Source organism: Schistocerca piceifrons, chromosome 1 (genome assembly GCF_021461385.2).
Source record: "Schistocerca piceifrons isolate TAMUIC-IGC-003096 chromosome 1, iqSchPice1.1, whole genome shotgun sequence".
In the NCBI taxonomy this organism is placed as follows: Eukaryota; Metazoa; Arthropoda; class Insecta; order Orthoptera; family Acrididae; genus Schistocerca; species Schistocerca piceifrons.
Genome location: NC_060138.1, coordinates 1,068,641,692 through 1,068,662,735, shown reverse-complemented (window position 1 = coordinate 1,068,662,735; position 21,044 = coordinate 1,068,641,692). Strand labels below are relative to the sequence as shown.

The 21,044-nt window shown below is 40.7% G+C and overlaps 1 protein-coding gene across 1 annotated transcript in view; it reads left to right on the top strand.

The window, feature by feature from the left end:
• The window catches only part of LOC124777688 (ras guanine nucleotide exchange factor P), an 80,820-nt gene extending 60,228 nt beyond the window's left edge, over positions 1-20,592 (top strand). Inside the window, exons 6-9 of the mRNA XM_047253169.1 lie at positions 2,456-2,575; positions 5,037-5,175; positions 12,098-12,390; positions 18,873-20,592. Of these exons, the coding sequence (XP_047109125.1) occupies positions 2,456-2,575; positions 5,037-5,175; positions 12,098-12,390; positions 18,873-19,652 (1,332 nt within the window). The 3' untranslated portion in view covers positions 19,653-20,592. The remainder of the gene's footprint in view (positions 1-2,455; positions 2,576-5,036; positions 5,176-12,097; positions 12,391-18,872) is intronic.
• The last annotated feature ends 452 nt before the right edge of the window (positions 20,593-21,044 follow it).

Here is a 21,044-nt window from a genome sequence, read left to right as displayed (position 1 = left end):
CTTTAGTAGTACATGCTTCTTGTTAAATTTCAAGATTCTACGTCAAAGGGAAGTAGCCTATAGGTTTTGATGGGTAAGTTTGCGAGTATCAAACTATGTGACATAAACGACCGAATATTTTGATATATATTTGAATTCAATATTCCAACTCGTTCATGAGAAAAAGAGGTCTTAACAGGGCAGACAGAGAGACAGACAGATAAAAAAATGACATATTTGTTCGTGTCACATAGTAACAAATTAATAATTTAGGATGTTATTCCTTTACCTGTTCTATGAAACTTTGCTTTCCGGAATTTCATGACTCTAAGTCAACGATAAGAACCCCATTGCTTTCAATGAGTGGGTTTGCGAATTTCAAAATATATGATATAAATGGCCGATCTTTTGATCTCACTGACTTAGAAGCTTAACATTTTTGCGCCGACGAGGGATCATAGACTTAAGTATGTGACAAGAATTTGATCTTGATATGCCAACCTGTTACAGAGGGAAAGGTGCCTTAATGGATGGACACACATGCATATGGATAAAAAAGGTTAAAAAAATATTTTCGTGTGATATAATTACACATTAACAATTTCGGGAATTTTTCCTTTATTTGTACTGTGAAACCTTGCTTCTGGCAAAATTTAATGATTATAGGTCAACGACAACCATGTAAGTTTTGATCACTGAGTTTTTCCGAGTATTAAAATATGTGACGTAAACGGCTGTATCTTTTCTTTGAACTGACTTAGACGCTTAAAATTTTTACACCGCCAAGGATTATAAACCTTAATATGTGGCATAAATTTGAACCTGATAAGCCTACCCGTTCCTGAGGAAAAGGGTTCTTAACAAATGGACAGAGAGAAAGACGTACCGACGAACAACAAAGTGACCTTAAAGGGTTCCGTTTTTACAGGCCGAGGCACGAAACCCCAAAAACTGAACCTCAATTTGTTTTTCAGGCCTCATTAGACGTCATACATCTGTGTCAGCGCTTTTCTCAATTTCAGAAACAATACTGGAACTCAGTGTTTGCGATGGCTTTTAATTCTCTCACCCTCGCGTTTTTAATCTCATTTATGTTTTAAAATGACTAGTGTATAACGGTTTTTTATTATTGAGCACGAAACGTCACATGAGACAATGTGTACAAATATGGAGTCTGGAGCATAATTACAGTACTGCATTAGGAAAAAATTCACCAACAAGCGCAAAGTGTGAATAGACGTATTGTCGTGGTACAAAAGCTATGAACAGTTACGCCACAGATTCAGGCATTTTTTCATAATGCTTCACGCAAATGTTACGTTTGGCGCTATTTTTGTTCTAAATTCAGCAATTTTTTAACGAATTTTGCGTTTCATACCCAAAACATAAGAAAAAATCTCATGGAGTAGGCCTGTTGATTTTCCATTATCAGCGACTTATCAGATCGTGATCCGGCGATCTACGTAACTTCTTCACAAGCTCCTTCAAAACGCTTATAGCACTCGTAAACGTTAATTTTACTCATAGCAGGCTCACCAACATCATTTTGTAATATTTCACTCACCAAAATCATTATTTAATATTCCTAAAATTATACTGCAGTATATTTCGTTCTTGTAGCAAAATTTCATACAGGTTCTCTTATTTTTGTAAATAATCTGCGATACTACCAAAACAGGTATAGCCTCATTGACAGATGATAGCACACTAAATATCCGATGTAGCTAACACACAGAGGCATGAAGACAGTCATCATTGCCTCGCTCTGGTTGCGAGCTGAACAGGAGATGAAATGACTAGTAGTGGTACAGGGTACTCTATCATACGTTGGCTAGCGATGTATACGTGTAACATCAGGCTTCCGTTCACCTGGCAATGCTTATTCATTGAGTCGCTTTCTTTCTCACAAAAGCCGGAAACCCACTTTCATTGGTCACTGAGAATCACTCACTCTCGACGTCGTAGGCCAACACATTTAAAGCCTCAGCGCCACCCCGAAGGACTGCGACTCCCGTCCTACCCTCGCGACAGTTGTCGGCCGACTCCCGATTTCGCGAACTAGAAAACCGCTCCATGAAATTATCTTAACATGCAGACCTCTCGGCCAGTCAGGCTCCAGAGCGGAATGTAGGTACTTCAGTTGGACCAGCAAGGTGCTGTTCTCTGCCGCCCATCTGAGGATATTAGAAAATTCCGGCAATCCTCTGGAAACCACTCACCTTTGGAAACAGCAATCGGGCGAGACTTCCACCATGTCGCAGGATTAAGTGAAAGCAGGCCATTTATTTCCAGGCTGCTGAACTGTTCCACCCTCCCCCCTCTCCCACCCGGAAACCGGAAAAGCTTCTCTAGCGTTCACAATAGAATTACTCCAAGCCAATGAGCGCGGACAGGAATTGGTTTGTTACTAAATGTATACAGTAGTTATTTAAAAGTAACAAATACCTAAAACTATCAATTTAAACGTGATTTTCAGACTGTGCAGAGCCAGTACCCGACGCAGAAGACGCGGATGCGTACCAGTTTCGACCCGGAGCTGGAACTACCGAGGCTGCAGCGATGGTTTGCGGAGAACCAGCACCCGAGCAGGCAGCAGGTGAGTTCCCGCGGTTGAGCTGGTTGCCGCTGTTGAAGGCGCCAGCACTAGAGTGATGAGAATTCGACAACAATTGCACACTGCACGCAATACGGTTTGCTCATCCACTCTTAAACGTCGAAGTTAATAATAACACAGTAAACAACTACAGAACATACCACTAAATGCTGTTACACAACCAAATTGACTAGATAGTGTTGTTCAGCTCCCAGAAGACCATATATACCAAGCAGCAGTAATTCACTATGTACGAGGGTTATTCCAAAAGTAAGGTCCGATCGGTCGCGAAATGGAAACGACTATGAAAATCCGATAAAGCTTTGCACAGATGTGTTGGGTAGTGTCTCTAGTATAACCCCAGTTAGCATCACGTCGCTCTTCTCATTTCTGAGCTCGCAGTGAGTGCGTAAAGATGTCTAGAAAATAGTGTCTGCCGCCAAGTACGAGGGCCTGGTGAGATATTTCGCCTGAAGCTATGCAGCCAACATTACATAACTGTCGTGCTGTTTCGTCTTCACGACAATTCTCAGCCGCATTCTGCAGGGGCAATGAAGATGCTCCTGCATCGTTTTCAAATGGAAATGTGAGATTACCCACAATACAGTCCGCAATTGTCTCCCCCTGAGTTTCATCTCTGGTCACATGAACCGCTGTCTTTGAAGACAACATTTTGGCACAGACAACGAGGTGGAGGCCAGCGTGGAGAATTGGCGGAAAGCACTGGCGGCTGCCTTCTATGATGAGGCTATTGAAAAGTTGGTACAACGCTATGACAAAAGTCTAAGTCAGAACGGCGACTACGTAGAGAAGTAGCTGAAAGGTGTAGCTAATTGTTACAAGTAAAACATTTCTGATGTTCACTGTGGTTTCAATTTGGCAATCAATCGGACCTTACTTTTGGAATAACCCTCGTATATACTGTACAAAACCGCCCTTCTTAGGCAGACTTTACCTAACACATCGACTGCCAAATGTACCATACATGAACGCAACTCCGGGCAGGACTCCAGTTGAGCAAATAAATTAGTACCAACAAATATCATAACGAGCCACACACACAGCAAAAAGTTCCACAACACCGTCCCACATCAGAAAACTTCAGAAACTGCTGCTGGAGCTTCCAGGGGAAAATCTGAAGAGCCAACCGAGCCCACGCCCTAACGTGGCAGACGACTCCAAAATTCAGCAACTAGTTGTCTCCGGGCGAGAGTATCACAGGACCCCACCGAACCTCCACATCAGACAGACAGGAAGAACAAGTACGCCGACTCAAATTAATCACCACCGCATGGCCAGCACAGCGGCGAGTCGCCTTCGCCCCAGACCGCTCTGCTCATATTGCGAGGCACAACAACCTTAGCGCTAGTCACTGGCCGGTGAGGCAGAGCAAACTTCACGTTCCGTGCACTACCCTCTCGCTTTCCCCCGGCCACCGCAAACACGCGCCAGCGACGTCATAGCAAATCGTCGCTGGAGCGCCACCCGCACCAGGACAGCGAACTATAATCGATTACAGGGCGCGCTCTGAACAAGATCACAAGTTAGCGGCGCGCGCCATATCAAGGACAATTTGAAGAGTTCGTCCACACATGGAGCACCATCTTCTTCAGCGTAAAAATGCCAGACCATGCACACGCGCTGCGACGTCTGCAACAATTCGACGCCTTGGGTTCGCTGTTATCGACTATCTCCCATACAGTCCCGACTTGGCCCCATCCGATTTTAATGTTTCCAGTCGTTAAAGAACACATTCGAAGACTTAACTCTGTTAATGCTGAAGCGGTGGAAGCAGACGTGAGGTTGTGGCTCCATCAACAAAGTAAAACATTCTACAGTGACGGTATTAACAAACTGGTCTCTCGTTCCGAGAAATATTTTCGTCGCCAGGGTTACTATGTTGAGAACTAAATATCTATACATTAAGAAGAAAGATGTAGAATGTTAATGTTTTTTTATTTAAAAAACTTTAAGAATTTTCACGTAAAAATCTCGGAGGCATTACTTTTCAGCACATTTTCGTACGTCACAGGGATACTAGTATATAATTTCCCTATTTTACTTGTAATTGCGCCAGACAGTTGAAAATCTATTAATAATTTTTAGTTATTTCTAGACTACTGCTTGCCCCGTAACAGAATATCTTATAAAACGTGAGGGCTGTTCAACAACAATTTTGAGTCCTCAGTTATGTCACGTACGTAAGGGCTGTATGAGAAACCGTTTCTCTGGAGTTATGAAAGATAGATATGATTTAGATTAGACTTCGAGAGATCATTTTGTTTTTTAAAGATCAGTGACACGTGTTTGAAGGAAGAGTCTGCCTAGAAACAATAAGTGAAAATCAAAAGTAACACACGTCTTATTCAATGGAATAAAAGAATATAAGTGACAGTAAAAAAATTATCCAACTTTGCTGTCAATAAGTAATTGCATCCACTGAAGTAACTGTGTGGTATTTCAGATCCAGCAGTACGTCAAAGAACTAAACACTTTGGAATCTCGGCGCGGGCGGAAGCAGCTGGACGTCAACAACGTGGTGTACTGGTTCAAGAATGCGCGAGCCGCGCAGAAGAGAGCAGAACTCCGCAGCATCGGCCCAGGTACGTTCGCTGTTTCATCTCTTATTTCATGTTGCAGTAGGCGCTGCAGAGCAAGCCTGAAATTCTACAATTTCTCTGTTGATTTTGTGCTGCAATTTTCTCAGTAATATGATCGTCCGATCCCTGTCATCCTGACAATTGAACTGAAAGACGTTAGGCGTTTACCTCCCATCTTGCTTAGTCTTAGATTTATGCATTACGCTTGATTGTATTTTGTTATGGTCGCTTTAACTCCTTCATTCATCGAGTGATGATTATGTTTCAGCAGGTCTCACCAGTTTATATTTAGTACGACGATGTATTTTGTATCGCAGTGCCTGGACGCTATTTTCTGCTCCGCCATAAAAGGTGTTATCACCACTTCATAACTTGTGACATTTTCTAGAGCAAAACCATTCTTTCTTTCTCTGGAGCTTTTTGGAATCTTAAGTGTACCACTCTAATCTTTTTTTTATAACATTTCCTTCATCTTACATATTGGAGCATACATTCTGAAAACATGTTTGTACAGAAACCTCTGCTGAGAGGAGGAAATCAAGACTTTTTTTTGCAAGATTCAATGGTCAGGATGTGAAATTAAAGTGGTAAGTTTCATGAAGATTGAGTTAGGATTGGTTCACGTCATTTCCAGCAGGTTTTAGGTATTTGGCTCTAATACAAAATTTTCTGTCATCTGTTGTATTTTATAAAATCGCTAACCAAATTACGCCATTTATCTGTGCTTCCAAACTATAGCAATGTCAGTGCAAAACTAGACTGCATTTGTTTTGAAATTTTGTATTCACTACAGATAAATATTTAACAGAAGTTAAAAAAGTTTGTTACACTCATAACTATCCTAATGTCTATAATATTTGCAAGCAATCGTTTAATATGGTGTAAAAATCAACAAATAATTCGCAAAACGACTCACTCCCAAGAACAGAATCACCTTCACCGTTATTGTTGCAATCATATGAAAACACTGCTGCCTTAAGCTTCTTTACATATCTGATCTCACTGTCACTGGAATCTTCCTCCGAGCCATAAAAACATTCACACAATCGTCCGGATTTTCATTCTCATTAGAAACATCTGAACAATCATTGTCAAAAATGTCCGAAAGTATTTCAGACGTATTCATTTCCTTCCGTTTCCTGAATATGGCTATTACTAAAAGCAGGTGAACCTTTAAGACGGAAACAGTAACAATTTGAAATATTTGAATGCTAAATAAGCAAAAAGTATATGAATGTGATCAAGTTTGATACACTGATTACTGGTAATAGCATCTAAATAGACGAAGCAGTTCAAATATGTCAAGCTGATGGCTCCTTCAGACAGATGATGGATGACGGATGATGGGCGAAACACGAGTAAAGACGGAATCCGTCTGCTACGTGTTAAGATCACGGCGCAGGACTTAACACCAGCCCTTAAATTATGAAATTAATATTGCTTATTGATCTGTGCAGATTTGTGTGCACGCAGCTCCTTACTAAGCTAGCACGAAATGATCCACAACCCACTTTCACGTCTTTTATATCACCAGTAACTTCCTGCTACTTTCCAAAGCTGACACAATCGCTCATGCATATATTACTGGACTAGCATTCGTAAATGAAAGTAAACCACACGGAAAAGACTTACAAGAACAACACGGGAAGTGCCACAACCCAATGTCCCAAAAAGTTCGATCTCTGGAACAGGAGTCAAAATAAGCGAACGCGTGTCTCGTCTTATCCATAGATACTCGACCATCTCTGAGAAAAAGTTTTAGATGTACTTTATATGCCTTTTAGCGTGCGGAAATAGCCGAATTGGTTGCACAGTGCAAAAGGCACAGTGCTAAAAGGCATGTGACTGACGTCGTTTTCTCTGAAACGGTCGAGAATCTACGGATAAGCAGAGCCATGTCTTCGCTTATTTTTACCCTTCTTCCACAGAGCAAAGTTTCAGGGAAATCGGGTTACGGCACTTAGTGTTTTCCTGTTTTATTATTTTTATTTACAAGTCAAGTTCCGTAGGAACAAATTGAGGAGCAAATCTCAAAAGTCATGGAACGTGTCAGTACATGAAATTACAACATAAAAGTAATAACAGATAAAAATAAATGTTTATGAACACGGAAAAGGCAGTCCATAAGTTTAAGTAAACGCAATCAACAATACAATAAGAATCAGCTTAATTTTTCAAGAAACTCCTCGACAGAATAGAAGGAGTGACCCCTGAGGAAACTCTTCAGTTTCGATTTGAAAGCGCGTGGATTACTGCTAAATATTTGAATTTGAGTGGTAGCTTACTGAAAATGGCTGCAGCAGTATACTGCACACCTTTCTGCACAAGAGTTAAGGAAGTTCGATCCAAAAGCAGGTTTGATTTCTGCCGAGAATTAACTGAGTGACAAAAGCTTCGTGAACTGACACCACTTATTTCCCGAACCTCCCGTTTCTGAGCCAAAAATATACCCCAAAATATAAAGCCTTACGACATAAGCGAATTAAAATAAGCAAAGTAGACTAATTTTCGTATAGAATGATCACTCACTTCAGATACCGTTCGAATAGTAAAAATGGCAGCATTAAGTCTTCGAACAATGTCCTGAACGTGGGCTTTCCACGACAGTTTACTACCTACCTGAACACTCAAAAATTTGAACTGTTCACCCACAGAAATTTGAACTGTTCAGATTCATTAATAATATGCCCATTCTGTGAAATTAAAACGTTAGGTTTTGTTGATTTGCGTGTTAAAAACTGTAAAAATGAAGTCTTACTGTTATTTGGCGTTAGTTTATTTTCTACAAGCCATAAACTTACGTCATGAACTGCACTTTTTGAAACGGAGCCAATGTTGCACACAATATCCTTTACTACCAAGCTAGTGTCGTCTGCAAACAAATATTTTAGAGTTACCTGTAATACTAGAGGACATATCATTTATATAAATAAGGAACAAGAGTGGCCCCAACACTTATCTCACTCAAACCTCACATCACAGCCATTCTCAGCATTGCAAATAATGACCTTTGCTGTCTGTTGCTAAAGTAAGAGGTGAAATAATTGTGAGCTGCTCCCCATATTCCGTAATGGTCCAACTTCTGGAGCAATATTTTGTGAACAACACAATCAAACGCCTTAATTGAAACAAAAAAATATGCCTAGCGTTCGAAACCTTTTGTTTAATCCATCCAGTACCTCACAGAGGAAAGAGAATATACCATTTTCAGTTGTTAAACGACTTATAAAGCCGAACTGTACATCTGATAGCAAATCGTGTGATATAAAATGATCATTTATCCATACTACACAGCCTTTTCAATAACTTTAGCAAACACTGATGGCATAGAAATAGCTCTAAAATTGTCTACATTATCCCTTTCTTCCTTTTTATAAAGCGGCTTTACTACTGAGTACTTTAATCGTTCAGGAAACTGACCATTCTTTAAGGAAAAATTACAAATATGGCTAAATACAGGGCTAATATGTGCAGCACAGTACTTTAATATTGTGCTAGGCAATCCATCATATCCATGAGAGTCCTTAATCTTCAGTGATTTAATAATTGACTCAATCTCCCAATTGTCTGTATCAAAGAGGAGTATTTCAAACGTCAATCTCGGAAAAGCATTTGCGAAGAAAGTTATATGATTCCCTGTAGAAACTAATTTTTTATTTAATTCACCAGCAGTGCTCAGAAAATAATTGTTAAATACTGTATGTATATCTGACTTACGAGTAACAAATATTTTTACTACGAACTGACTTTGTATCATCGACCTCGTGCTGTTGACCAGGCACTACCTTCACAACTGACCGTATGATTTTAATTTTATCCTGTGAATTAGCTATTCTATTTGCATACCACATACTCTTTGCCTTCCTAGTAACATTTTAACCACGTTACAGTACTGTTTGTAATGAGCTACTGTAGCTTCATTGTGACTGCTTCTAACATTCTGATGTGATTCACGTTTTGTTCTAAATGATATCCTTATCCCACTATTCAGCCATCCAGGCTACCTATTACTGGAAAGCAGCTCTCAAAGAGCATGAGAAATTTGTTAAGGAAAGCATTATGTTTGTCATTTACGAGTGTTAGAACTTTAATAGTGGCAACTATTTATTTGCAGCACGTACAAAATAGATACTTGTTTCAAAGTAGTCACCAGCATTGTGTATAACCCGTTGCCAGCGATGTGGAAGTCGTAGGATACTCATAGCAGTGCCAGTTGTGTTGACAGTTCGAGCGGGGCAGTCTATTGCTCGACGAATTTATAGCAGCTCTGAAGCGAATGCCGTGAAGTGTTTCCTTCAGTTTAGAAATCGAGTTAAACTCACGAGGGCTTAAGTCAGGGGAGTGCAGTAGGTGGTATAGCAATTAGCAGCCCCATCAGTCAAACAAATCAGTAACAACTTGCACTTGAGCATTGTCGTGCAAAATGATGGTCAGGTCCTGCAGAAAGTGTCATCGCTTCTGTCTCTAAGCTGGTCGTAGGTTGTGTTCCAAAAATGAACAGCATAGAGACAGAAGTGATGACACTTTCTGCAGGATCTGACCATTTTGCAGGACAGTGCTCAAGCACGTATAGTGCACGCTGTTACTGATTTGTTTGACTGATGGGGCTGCTAAGTGCTATACCACCTACTGCCCTGACTTAAGCCCTCGTAAGTTCAAGTCGATTTCCAAACTGAAGGAAATACTTCACGACATTCGCTTCAGAACTGCTACGAATTCGTCGAGCAACAGACCTCGCCACTCGAACTGTCAACGCAACTGGCATTGCTAAGAGTATCCTACGACTTCCACACCACTGGCAATGGGTTAGACACAATGCTGGTGACTACTTTGAAGGTCAGTAAAATTGTGAAACACGTATCTATTTTGTACGAGCTGTAAATACATAGTTGCCACTGTTTAATGTTCCAACCCTCATATGTTATCGGAATTATAAGCATCCTGCCACTCTTGTTCCTTGACAAGGTTCAAAAACTCTCTATTGGTGTTGGATTAACTTTCATACGTAGTTTGTAATTATATGTGACATTTGTACTAAAGCCTTTTAGCGTTAAAATTTGTGCATCATGGTCTGACAGGCCATTCACAGCTACAAGAGGCTCCTCTCCACTCAACTCTGACATCTGGTCACTAAAACTCTTTAATAATGATATGCAGCGCAATATATGGCCATAAACTATATCTTTGACGACTGTGGACAATACTACACTTATAAAGATTGTCATTAAAAAATGTACGATTAGTCTGCTCTGATTACAGCTACGTATCAAATTAATATTTTGTCCTTGTTTGTACAAGGGCATTTCGAAAAGTAAGGGTCCAATGGCTCGCAGTCCTTAAATAGAACATTTATTTAGAAAACGTCAGTTAGATCTTATTAACTGGATTATTTCTTATTTTTCGACATAATCACCCCCGTTATCCAAACATTTGGTAAGTCGGTGCACAAGCTTTTGTATCCCACAGACATAGAAGGTTTCCGCCTGTTGTCGGAACCACATTTCAACTTCATTTTTGATCTCTTCATCGTCATGGAATTATTTTCCACCAAGATGTGACTTCAGGTAACGGAAGACATGGAAGTCAGTTGGCGCAAGGTCCAGGCTGTATGGCGGATGATCCAATACGTCCAATTTGAATTGTTTGAGTAGTGCTTTGGTTACGAGCGCTGTGTGACGCCAAGCGTTGTCATGAAGCAAGCGGACTCCACTTGTCAGCATTCCCCTGCGTTTGTTTTGAATTGCCCTTCGAAGACGTTTAAGTCTGGCAATATGCAGCAGCATTAATTGTCGTTCCAGGAGGCATAAATTCCAAAAGAAGAATGCCTTGTTTGTCCCAGAAAACAAAGCCATGATTTTCTTCGCTGAAATGGACGTTATGCATTTCTTGGCTTTTGGTGAATTCGAATGGCGCCATTGCATTGATTGTTGCTTGGATTCAGGTGTATGGTGATAAACCCACGTCTCGTCACTTGTCACAGTGTGATCAAGGAACTCATCACCTGTTTCAGCATAGCGTGTGAGGAAGTCGAGTGCAAAGCCCATCCTTTTCTTTTTGCGTTCTTCCATTAACAGTTTTGGAACCCGGCGCGCACACAATTTCCTGTACACTAACTTGACAGTCACAACGTCATAAAGAGTTGTCATTGACACGTCCGGTATGATCTGATGCAATTCTTTCAATGTGAGACGTCTATTTGCACGAACCGCTTCCTCCGTTCTCCGAACAAGGGCATCGGAGATCACAGATGGCCGACCTGTTCTTTGTTCGTCATGAACATCGGTCCTACCTTCAGAGAAATGACGACACCATTTCGTTACATTTTGTCGGTTCATAATGTTCCCATAAACAGGAACAATTTCTTTGTGAATATCCGCTGGTCGCTGACCTTTTGCATGGAGAAAACGGAGCGCACTTTGCATTTGGCGGGCTTCTGTATCGACGCAGCCATTTTGAACACGACCTACTCCAACTAGAAGCAACGTTCAACTGCCGAACGACGGCGAGGAGAAAGCTAACGGTTCAAGTTTAACACCACTGTTGCCAACTTGCTCGCCAAAACTCTTCTGTTCCTCTGGCGTACGGTGTGTCTTTACTTTCTGAAATACCCTCGTATCTCGAAAGCCAGGTACTTAATATTAACTGAGCGAGGTGGATCAGTGACTAGCACACTGGACTCGCATTCGGGAGAACGATAGTTCAATCCCACGTCCGGCCATCCTGATTTAGGTTTTCCATGATTTCCCTAAATCGTTCCATTCAAATGCCGGGATGGTTCCTTTGAAAGGACACGGCCGACTTCCTGCCCTTCCTTCCGTAATCCGATTAGATCGATGACCTCGCTGTCTGGTCTCCTCCCACCCCCCCTCCCCCCCCCCCAAAATTTAATATTATAGAATTATAAAGAATTTTTCTTGTTGTACAGGTATTCTGTCACTGAATGGGTACAACAGCAGCAGCCACAGCCCCCCAGGACCAATGATGAGTGGAGGTGGCAGCACCATGGGCAGCACCAACAAGAGCGAGAGCCCGCCGTTGCACAGCCCTGGCGCCAGAGGCCTCCCTCCAAACGCCTACCTGTCGGACAACTCAGCAGGAGGCTCGGACGACGAGGAAGCGGGTCCCCCAGCCAGTCCCGTAGGGCCCCTCTCTCTAACCACAAATGACAGAGCTAGCAGACCCAGCTCACCTAAAGGACATACAGCCTCACCTGTGCAAGTAAGTACGTGTTCAAAATCACTAGTAATAATTCTTAATTTTTGAACTGCCGGGTTTTATAACAAATATTTTTTCTTTATTACAGAATTTCGCCAATTAAAGACCGCTTAGAACCTAATACTAAGGTACAAACTATTTTTTTTACCTTCCCCGGACTTATTTATGTGTTGGTTGACGGCATCCTCTGTTCATTTGAAACCACACCCCTAGGTTGTGGAAATTTTGCAGTATTGGTCAGTAGCCCGAAATGTTCCCTATCCTGTAAGCTGTCGTCTGTGATCTTTTTCTTCAAATCCCTTCTTGTCTCTTCCATCCATCTCGCGGTGTTTTTTAACTTTAAAGTGAAATCAAAAATTTTCTTCTTTAGCCTATTGCAGTTCATTCTAATACGACCGTAAGACTTTCATCCCTTCTTCCTTATTGTGTCTGTGATTGTATCTATGTTTCTGTATAAATCTTCGTTTCTTCTTTTCGTTTAGTTGTTATCTTCGTTCTTTTGTGCTCCTAAATTTTTGTTTTCCTTTCCTTCTTTTCCAATTCTTCTTGTTCACTTCTTTTATTCAGTGTAAGGCATTCACACTCGTAAAGTGCTTCACTTAAATTACTGTTGTGTGGTGTTTAATTTGTGCCTGGAATGGTAATGACCTTTTATTAAATCGGTTTTGCGTGAGTTTGCGTGCTAATTCAATTTCCTTTGATCTCTCTTTACTTGTGATGTAATCCATCAGATTGTATCCATTCTCCCAAATCCTTAAACTTATGAACTCTTTCGATGTTTCTGTGTTGTGTTTGTAAATGTTTTTATATGTTGTGTTTATGTTTTATGTATTTCGATTTCTCGTACGATATTGTAATTCTGTTTTACCTGCAATTTCTTGAAGTGTTCCTCTCACTAACTTTGCATCTGTTTTGTCATTACAAATTACTGCAATATGGTCAGCAAAAACGAGACATTTCACATCAAGTTTTCGTTCTCCTTGTCATAGATGGATTCTGTCGAAGTTTTCTCTCGTAGTTCTTTATCTCACTCTCTCATTTCCTTGTCTAAGACCAGATTGAATAGAATCAGTGAGAGCCCGTCGTTCTGCCGAACATCTTACCCTAAGAATTTAACTTCGTCCAGGAATTTAACTTTCGAGGTTGTTTGTTCGACTAATTTCCTAGTGGTTTTCTCGATACCTGTTTTCTCGATACAGAACAGTAGGCTTTTCTGAAATCAATGAGTGTAACCATTGTGTTAAGTTGCGTATTGTTCTGATCCTGAGAATTATCTTCAAGTTAAAAATTTGCCCTAAGCACGATCTATTTTTTTCTGATTCTCAGATGGTACTCGCATATTATGTGCTCTGCTTAGTCGTGAATGTTCTTCAGTAGAGCTTTGCATATGATTTTGTATGTGGCTGGATGTAGAGATATGCCTCAGTAATTGTTGGTGTCTGTCCTGTCACCGTTACTATGTGGCGGGTGGATGATGGCTTATTTCCAATGGTCAGGTATGCTTCCTTTCTCCCACCAGTCTTTAATAACCTCAAAAATGGTTTTAGCTGCCCACTTCCCTCCTAGTTTCCACATCTCAGCTAATATCGCGTCTTCACCTGGCACTCTATTATTTTTCAGCTGGCCATTGTATTGTTTAGTTCGATACAGTGACGGTGGTTCTGGAGGAGGATTTTCCTTTTGAGGCTGTCTGAAAGTTAGTCATGTTGGTTCCTCGCAGTTTAGAAGATTTTTGAAGTATTTTGCTAGAAACTCGAGTAACCTAGTGCTTTTCTGAGCCGTACATTCATGATTTCTCTAACGTTTTGTTTGGTTATTGCCAGATGATCCAGTTGACATGCACGTAGGTATGTATTACGAAAGAGGTGGTCTTCCTTCTCCTCGGTTATTCTCTGAAAAAGGTTGACAGTTATAAGTCGAACTGTTTGCAGAAGTTGATGATCCTTTCTCCATTTTTATTGCTGCGTTTGTATGCAGGAAAGTTTCCTTCTATTGCCTTGTATTTCTGATCTCTGCAGATTTGTGCGTTCAAGTTTCGTGAAAGTAGTTTCATGTGGTGTTTTGGTATTTTTGACGTCTGATTTTCTACTTTTCCCAAAACTGCCCGTGTTTGTTGATCTAAACGAGAGGATAGAGATTCGCTCCAAGAGGATGCAAAACTTGTTGCGGATTCTTTTAAAATCCATTGACAATGGAAGCTGTCCCGGACATAGTGACTTTGTTTATTCTATGTGACCTGTTTCCCTTTATAGATACCGTAGCCCTCTGATTCAAATGCATTCTCCTCTCCGTGTCTGGATTCCTGAAGTGCTAGTATGACTGTGTTGCGTGTGTTTCATCCACATATAAAACTATTTTAAAAATAAAGGAATAAGAAATCAGTCTGCTTGTATACTCTCCAACCATTCAAGATGATCCATTACTAAGTTGCTGAAGTTGGGGGTTATTACAAAACTTATAGTTTTGTATGTATCTTAATTGCGAATATATCATTTCTTTCAATGAGGAAGTAAATCAACTTTTGAGAAATTCATCTGACTTTTCGATTACATTACGCGCTCTGTGTGAATGCCTGAAGGGTGAAGTAACAGGGTGACAAAAATTTTAAAAAAACCTGTGACAAATACTGATATTACTGTTTAAAGCAGTCAAATTGGGGTATTCGTCACATATATTCAGACTGGTTCAATTTCTAGAACGTATTTCTTCATTATTAGCCATCATCACATTACAAGTTACATCACATGGGAAATCTCCACGGGCAGTTAAATACGCACCACGAAGGAATTATTCGAATGAGACGGAAATCAGTAGATGTGATATACCTGGCAGACAAACAGACTATTACAATGTCAGAAAAATCACATGATTTGTTCAAGAGAAAGAGCTTGACAAATTGAGCAAGTCAGCAACGCGGTGGTCCACCAGTTCACTTCTGATCCTTAAGAAAGCAGTTATCCGGCTTGGCACTGAGTGATATAGTTGTTACAGGTCCTCTTCAGGGATCTCGTGCCAAATTCTGTCCAACTGGCTCGTTAGATCGTCAAAATGCTGATATGGTTAGATGACTCTGCCCATAATGCTTCAAGCGTTCCCAGTTGGGGAGGGATTCGGCGACATTGCTGGCCAAGTATGGTTTGGAAAGCTCGAAGGCAAGCGGTAGAAACTCTCGCCGTGTGCGGGCGAGCTTTATCTTGCTGAAATGTAAGCCCACGATGGCTTGCTATGAAGGGCAACAAAACGGGGTGTTGAATATCGTCGACGTGCCGCAGTGCTGTAAGGGTACAGCGGATGACAACCGAAGGGGTCTGACTATGAACGGAAATGGCACCTCAGACATCACTCTCGGTTGTCGGGCCGTATGGCAGGCGACAGACAGGTTGGTATCCCAAGGCCATCTAGGACGTCTCCCGCCACGGCTTCGGCCTGTAATCTTATTATCTGGAGCAGCATTGTCTTCAGTGTTGAACCCGTTTCGAACTGACCAGATGACCAGAGAGAATACGTCTGGAGAAGCCACGGATAGCGATGAGATACCTAAGTAATTCGACCGCCATACTGCCCGGCATCCAGGAATGATGGTATGGGGTGCCATTTATTTTGACATCAGGACCCGTTTGGCTGTCATCCACGGCACCCTTACAGCATAGTGATAAGTCGACGATATTCTGCGCCCGTTTTTTGTTGATCTACTTGTTAAGCCATGCTGGGGCTATATTTCAGCAAGATAATGCCCGCCCTACACGGCAAGAGTTTCTACTGCTTGTCTTCGTGCTCGCCAAACCCCGCATAGGCCAGCAAGATTGCCGGACCTCTCCCCAATTGAGAACTGGAGAATTGGAGCATTATAGGCTGGGCCCTCCAGCCAGTACGGTATTTCGAAGACCTAACACGCCAGTTGCATAGAATATGACACGACATCCCTCAGGAGGACATCCAAAACCATATCAGTCAATGCCAAGCCGAATAACTGCTTGCTTAAGGCCTAGAGGTGGACCAACGCTTTACTTGCTTGCTCAGTTTGTGAAGCTCTTTCTCTTGGAATGAATCGTCCAGTTATTCTGAAATAGTAATCATTTGTTTCTCTGCACATGTTCATCATGTCTGCCGATTTCAGTTTCATTCGTGCAATGCCTTCGCAGTGCGTAATTTTTTTTGTTAGAGTGTATTTAGGTTAATGTACCCTACCATGTAAGGATACATTACCGTGTAAGATAATGGCAAACTCCTGATTTTATTTAATTATGTCAGTTTGACAGCAAAGTTGTAACCTATTTAAAAATATTGTATAAGCCACGATATAAGCTTGACTAATTGCTTGTGGTCACTCCAGTGAGCAACACTATTTCATTGCGAGTATAGTATTAATGGCGAAAAGAAAGATATTGCCTTATGTGTGTATGTGTGTGTGTGTGTGTGTGTGTGTGTGCTGTATTAGATACTTACCGCTCAACTAAAGCAGGTAACCTACATGGCAGTCATGGCAACAGATCTGCTTTTAAACTACCGAAAGAGGAATCTGCTGTGTAGGTGATGCGTATACAAAATAATTTCTGCCTCAGTTATGAGATTATACCCCTTCTCGAAGCTCACAGCAACTGATCAAGACGGTCCCTAATGGTTCCACGCTGTACATCAGAGCAAAAATCATGGTCGCGTTCTACCCCAAAGGGGTGCGATCCCGTTCAGTGGGGTTGTTAGCCTACGATGTCCTCAGGGAAGTGTTGAAGCGTCCCAGAGGTGTCAGCATTGTCAAAGAATGTTAAGAACGTCGCCCTCTTGCTCATCTTACCTCGATCTGTAGTTTCCAACCGCGAAATGTGTGGGAATCAACGCCATTGAGAAAGGAGTGGTTTCATTGATGACCTTTTTGGTATCCGCTGACACCTTCTGGTGTCGATTCTGAGCGTTGGTGTGTCTGAAATGTTACCCTCGGCCACTCACAAGCAAACCGAGTGATTTCAGTGCTAGCTGTCAAGTTCTGACCTAAGTGGCAGAGACATCAAAAGGAGTGAAATGTGGGTAAGATGGGGGCTTGAGATCTTCACAAGGGATGATACGTCCTCGGGGACTTTAGTTGGAGCTGTGGTGAAATTGGATGCCAGTGTCATACCATTAACCCACCTTACACCTCGCGTGAACTTCTGAGCTCAGGCCTTTTTTGCACGTGTGTCGACACTTTCCTGTTACAAGCGAAGATCATGTCGCAGGACACAGTATTACAGAGGAAGACTGTAGGCACCTTGGAGCCAAATTTCAAACGTTAAGCGTGCAATGGGAGACTTACGGGGTTTCGAAAACGTTTCCCCTCAATAGTGTTGCACGATGTACTTTTCCTGCCTTTATGGTTATACGTGAACCTTGACTTGGGATGCTAATTTTATTACATGTCTCATTTCGGCTAGTGGTAGTTGTTTACTTTAATACAAATTTCTCGTACTTATGGCATTATATATGAATTTTTGATTGTTTTTAAAAAGTTAATAAATGGAACTACATTTTAGCTCTCTCTCTCTCTCTCTCTCTCTCTCTCTCTCTCTCTCTCTCTCGCCCGTCCCTCCCTCCCCTATGGTTTTCACCGATTACCGATAGATCAATTCCAGTAATTGCCGAGATAACAGAAAGCATATAACGAACAATTTTTTAAAATGGTTTTGGGCCTCATCATTTGCCTTTTATGCATATACTGTCACCTGCTGAAAGTACATTTCTTCATAAATGCCATCATGCGTTAATTTTTGAATTTTGTAACTAATGTTTCATAACACGTAACGTCGTTTCATAATCTATATGTTACAGTGGAATTTATCTTGAGGGTCAGTAGGTAACCATTCATATGATTTCTTCCTTTCCTACATCACTAAGCGTTTTGGCATTGCGGTCAACACACGAAGTTCACTGTTAAGGAACAAACAGCAACCAAAAACTGAACCGAAAGATACTTATTGCCACTCAACTAAAAGTGAATATCTGAACGGCAGTAATAGTGCCGACAGGTGATTGTTTCCGCCAAAACTGAAAGTGGACTGCGTGTTTCCACTCGGTTGCCCCCACAGACTGGTCTCATTCAAAAGAAGAATGAATAACCAAACTTACACACAAACTTACAACCGACCAAAACGACTGTTTTCGTTCATTCGTTCCAATCACTAAGATAATGATCAGTGCAGAACTGTCTCCGTTTCACTGAATCATGTTGATCATTCCCAGGTTTTACATTTTTACAGTCGCACATTCAATTACAAATAACTTTTAACTACAATTTTACCCAAGTTGAACATAATAATTGACTCTTAGGTCATGAGAACACTATTAAATGGATTTCTTTTTTAAGCAGAAGTTTCTAAAGAGAAAGCTTCTAGTCTCAAATTCGTCGTAAATCTGTACAAAAGCGTCTTAAAATTACGTTGTTTCTGCTTAACATAAGCATGCTCTCTGGATACAGCCTTCAAATAATGTTATATGTTTTTTTTTTTCCCCTGTAGATGGACAACATTAAGCAAGAGCCTCCAGATGAAGTCCCATCTCCTCCCTCGGGTAACAACAATAACTGCAGCAATGACAACACTCACAATAACAACAACAATTTGAAGGAGTGTGATGACATGACAGAGGGTGATGAAGAGGATGAAGATGAAGAGATGGATGAACTAGAAGAGCGAAGGAAGGATGAACTTTGCCCCCCAGAGCATGATTTGCGACGTATTCAGCAGTTTCACAGTCCCAGTCCAACTGAGCAGATGGGGCCCCGTATTCATGGACATGGTAACCCACCACACAGCCTAGGATTTCCTTTGGTGTCTAATTCAATGTTCTCCCACAGTATCATGTACATGAGTCACTATTTACCTGGACTGTCTCAACCACATCATGGTCTTGGTCCACCAGGTACTCCACCGACATCACAGGTGTCTGCTCCTCCAGCCAGTAGCAGCAGTGGACTTAACTTGTCAGCATTATCAGCATCTGCGGATGAGAGACGTAAGCGTAATCGCACTTTCATTGACCCAGTGACGGAAGTACCACGGCTCGAGCAATGGTTTGCACTGAACACTCACCCTTCGCACAACCTCATTCTGAAGTATACTGAGGAGCTAAATCGCATGCCTTACAGGCAGAAATTTCCAAAACTAGAACCAAAAAATGTGCAGTTTTGGTTCAAGAATCGAAGGGCCAAGAACAAGAGACTCAAAATGTCATTATTTGACACTCCTCCTCCTGGAAGTCACCAGTACAGACATCAGTCACCACCTGGTCATGAATAAATTTACTCATTGTATTTATTAACTGTTGAAAATGGAACATTGTTCTCTACCAAGTGGTAAGGACCAAGTAGAGATTTATCTCATGTTAAAATATTTGTTGATTCTCATTACTATATGTGCCAGTGAGAATGGGACAGCTCCTCTATAAACTTAATGGAGAGGTGTTTTTGGTGTTAATGCCTTAAATTCAGTTTGTAATGAAATGCAAAGGAGTTTAAATGGTGTGTAAAGACTGGCAGCTAACTACCTCTGGTAAGTGAGTGACATATTTAACAAGATTTTGTGCAGTCTCCTCTGTGAATGTCTTGTAGAAAAACTGTTTCAATACTCTCATGAAATGCCATTCTCAGTATTAAAGTTTAATTATGTCACTGAGAGCAATGTACTTAGACCCACATGTTGTTAAAATTTTAAGCTTTTTATCTTTTTATGACTGCTACATTTAAATTCACGAATATTTAACTTTCTCAATGTTGTTGTTTATGTTTATCTCACTTGTGAAATTTACTTTTTATGTAGGTGTTTAGCTTTGTTAGATACTTAGTTCTTTGTTATAATTTTGAAATGTTTTAATGTGGAAATTGAATGAAATTTTCATGTGTTACTATTATCAAATACTTACATTTTACATGGATTTCATATATTATCAGTCACTGTAGACAGGCACTGAACAAGTTGAATCCTCAAATTTGTAACAATAATAAATATTCCATAGCTGCAAATAAAAGACATATGAAAAATTGTGTAATTACAGGTATGGGTTGGACTGAGTATAAAATTCTGTTGCTGTTTTCATGTGAAATGTCACCAAGATGTATTCAAACTTTTATCAGCCAACATAAATGATTTATAGTTTGACATACCAAATATACTAGAAGCAAGTTCCTTGCACCTGTTTATAACTCAGCTATCTTGTCTGAGTTATTGTAATTTAAAATTAGTTATATGCATGTTTCAAGATTATTGTGCAAATATTGAAACCAAAGATTGAGTTTTTTACAAAACCTGTATAGTGTATGTGGATTATTCTACAGGAATAAACATACTGAGAATTAAACATTGCATTCTGTCAAAGTTGCTAAGGTTTATTTCAGTAATATAGCACTGGTATTATTTTGCTTTTATAACCACAGTATTTACTTACATTAAAAAAATAAAATAACACTTTGCCACCCTCACAATGAAGCACATAAAACATTTTGGTATAGACATCCACATTGCCACTAGTAATATTGTGGTGTAACTGACAGAAATATGGCAGTTCAGTCGTTTTGTTTTTTGACCTGTGACAACTTGCAACTAGTTTATACAGCAACCTGTGAAATGTAAAGGAGATACAGACAATTGTGACCTTACCATATTATTAGTAACAAACAAATATTCATTATATTT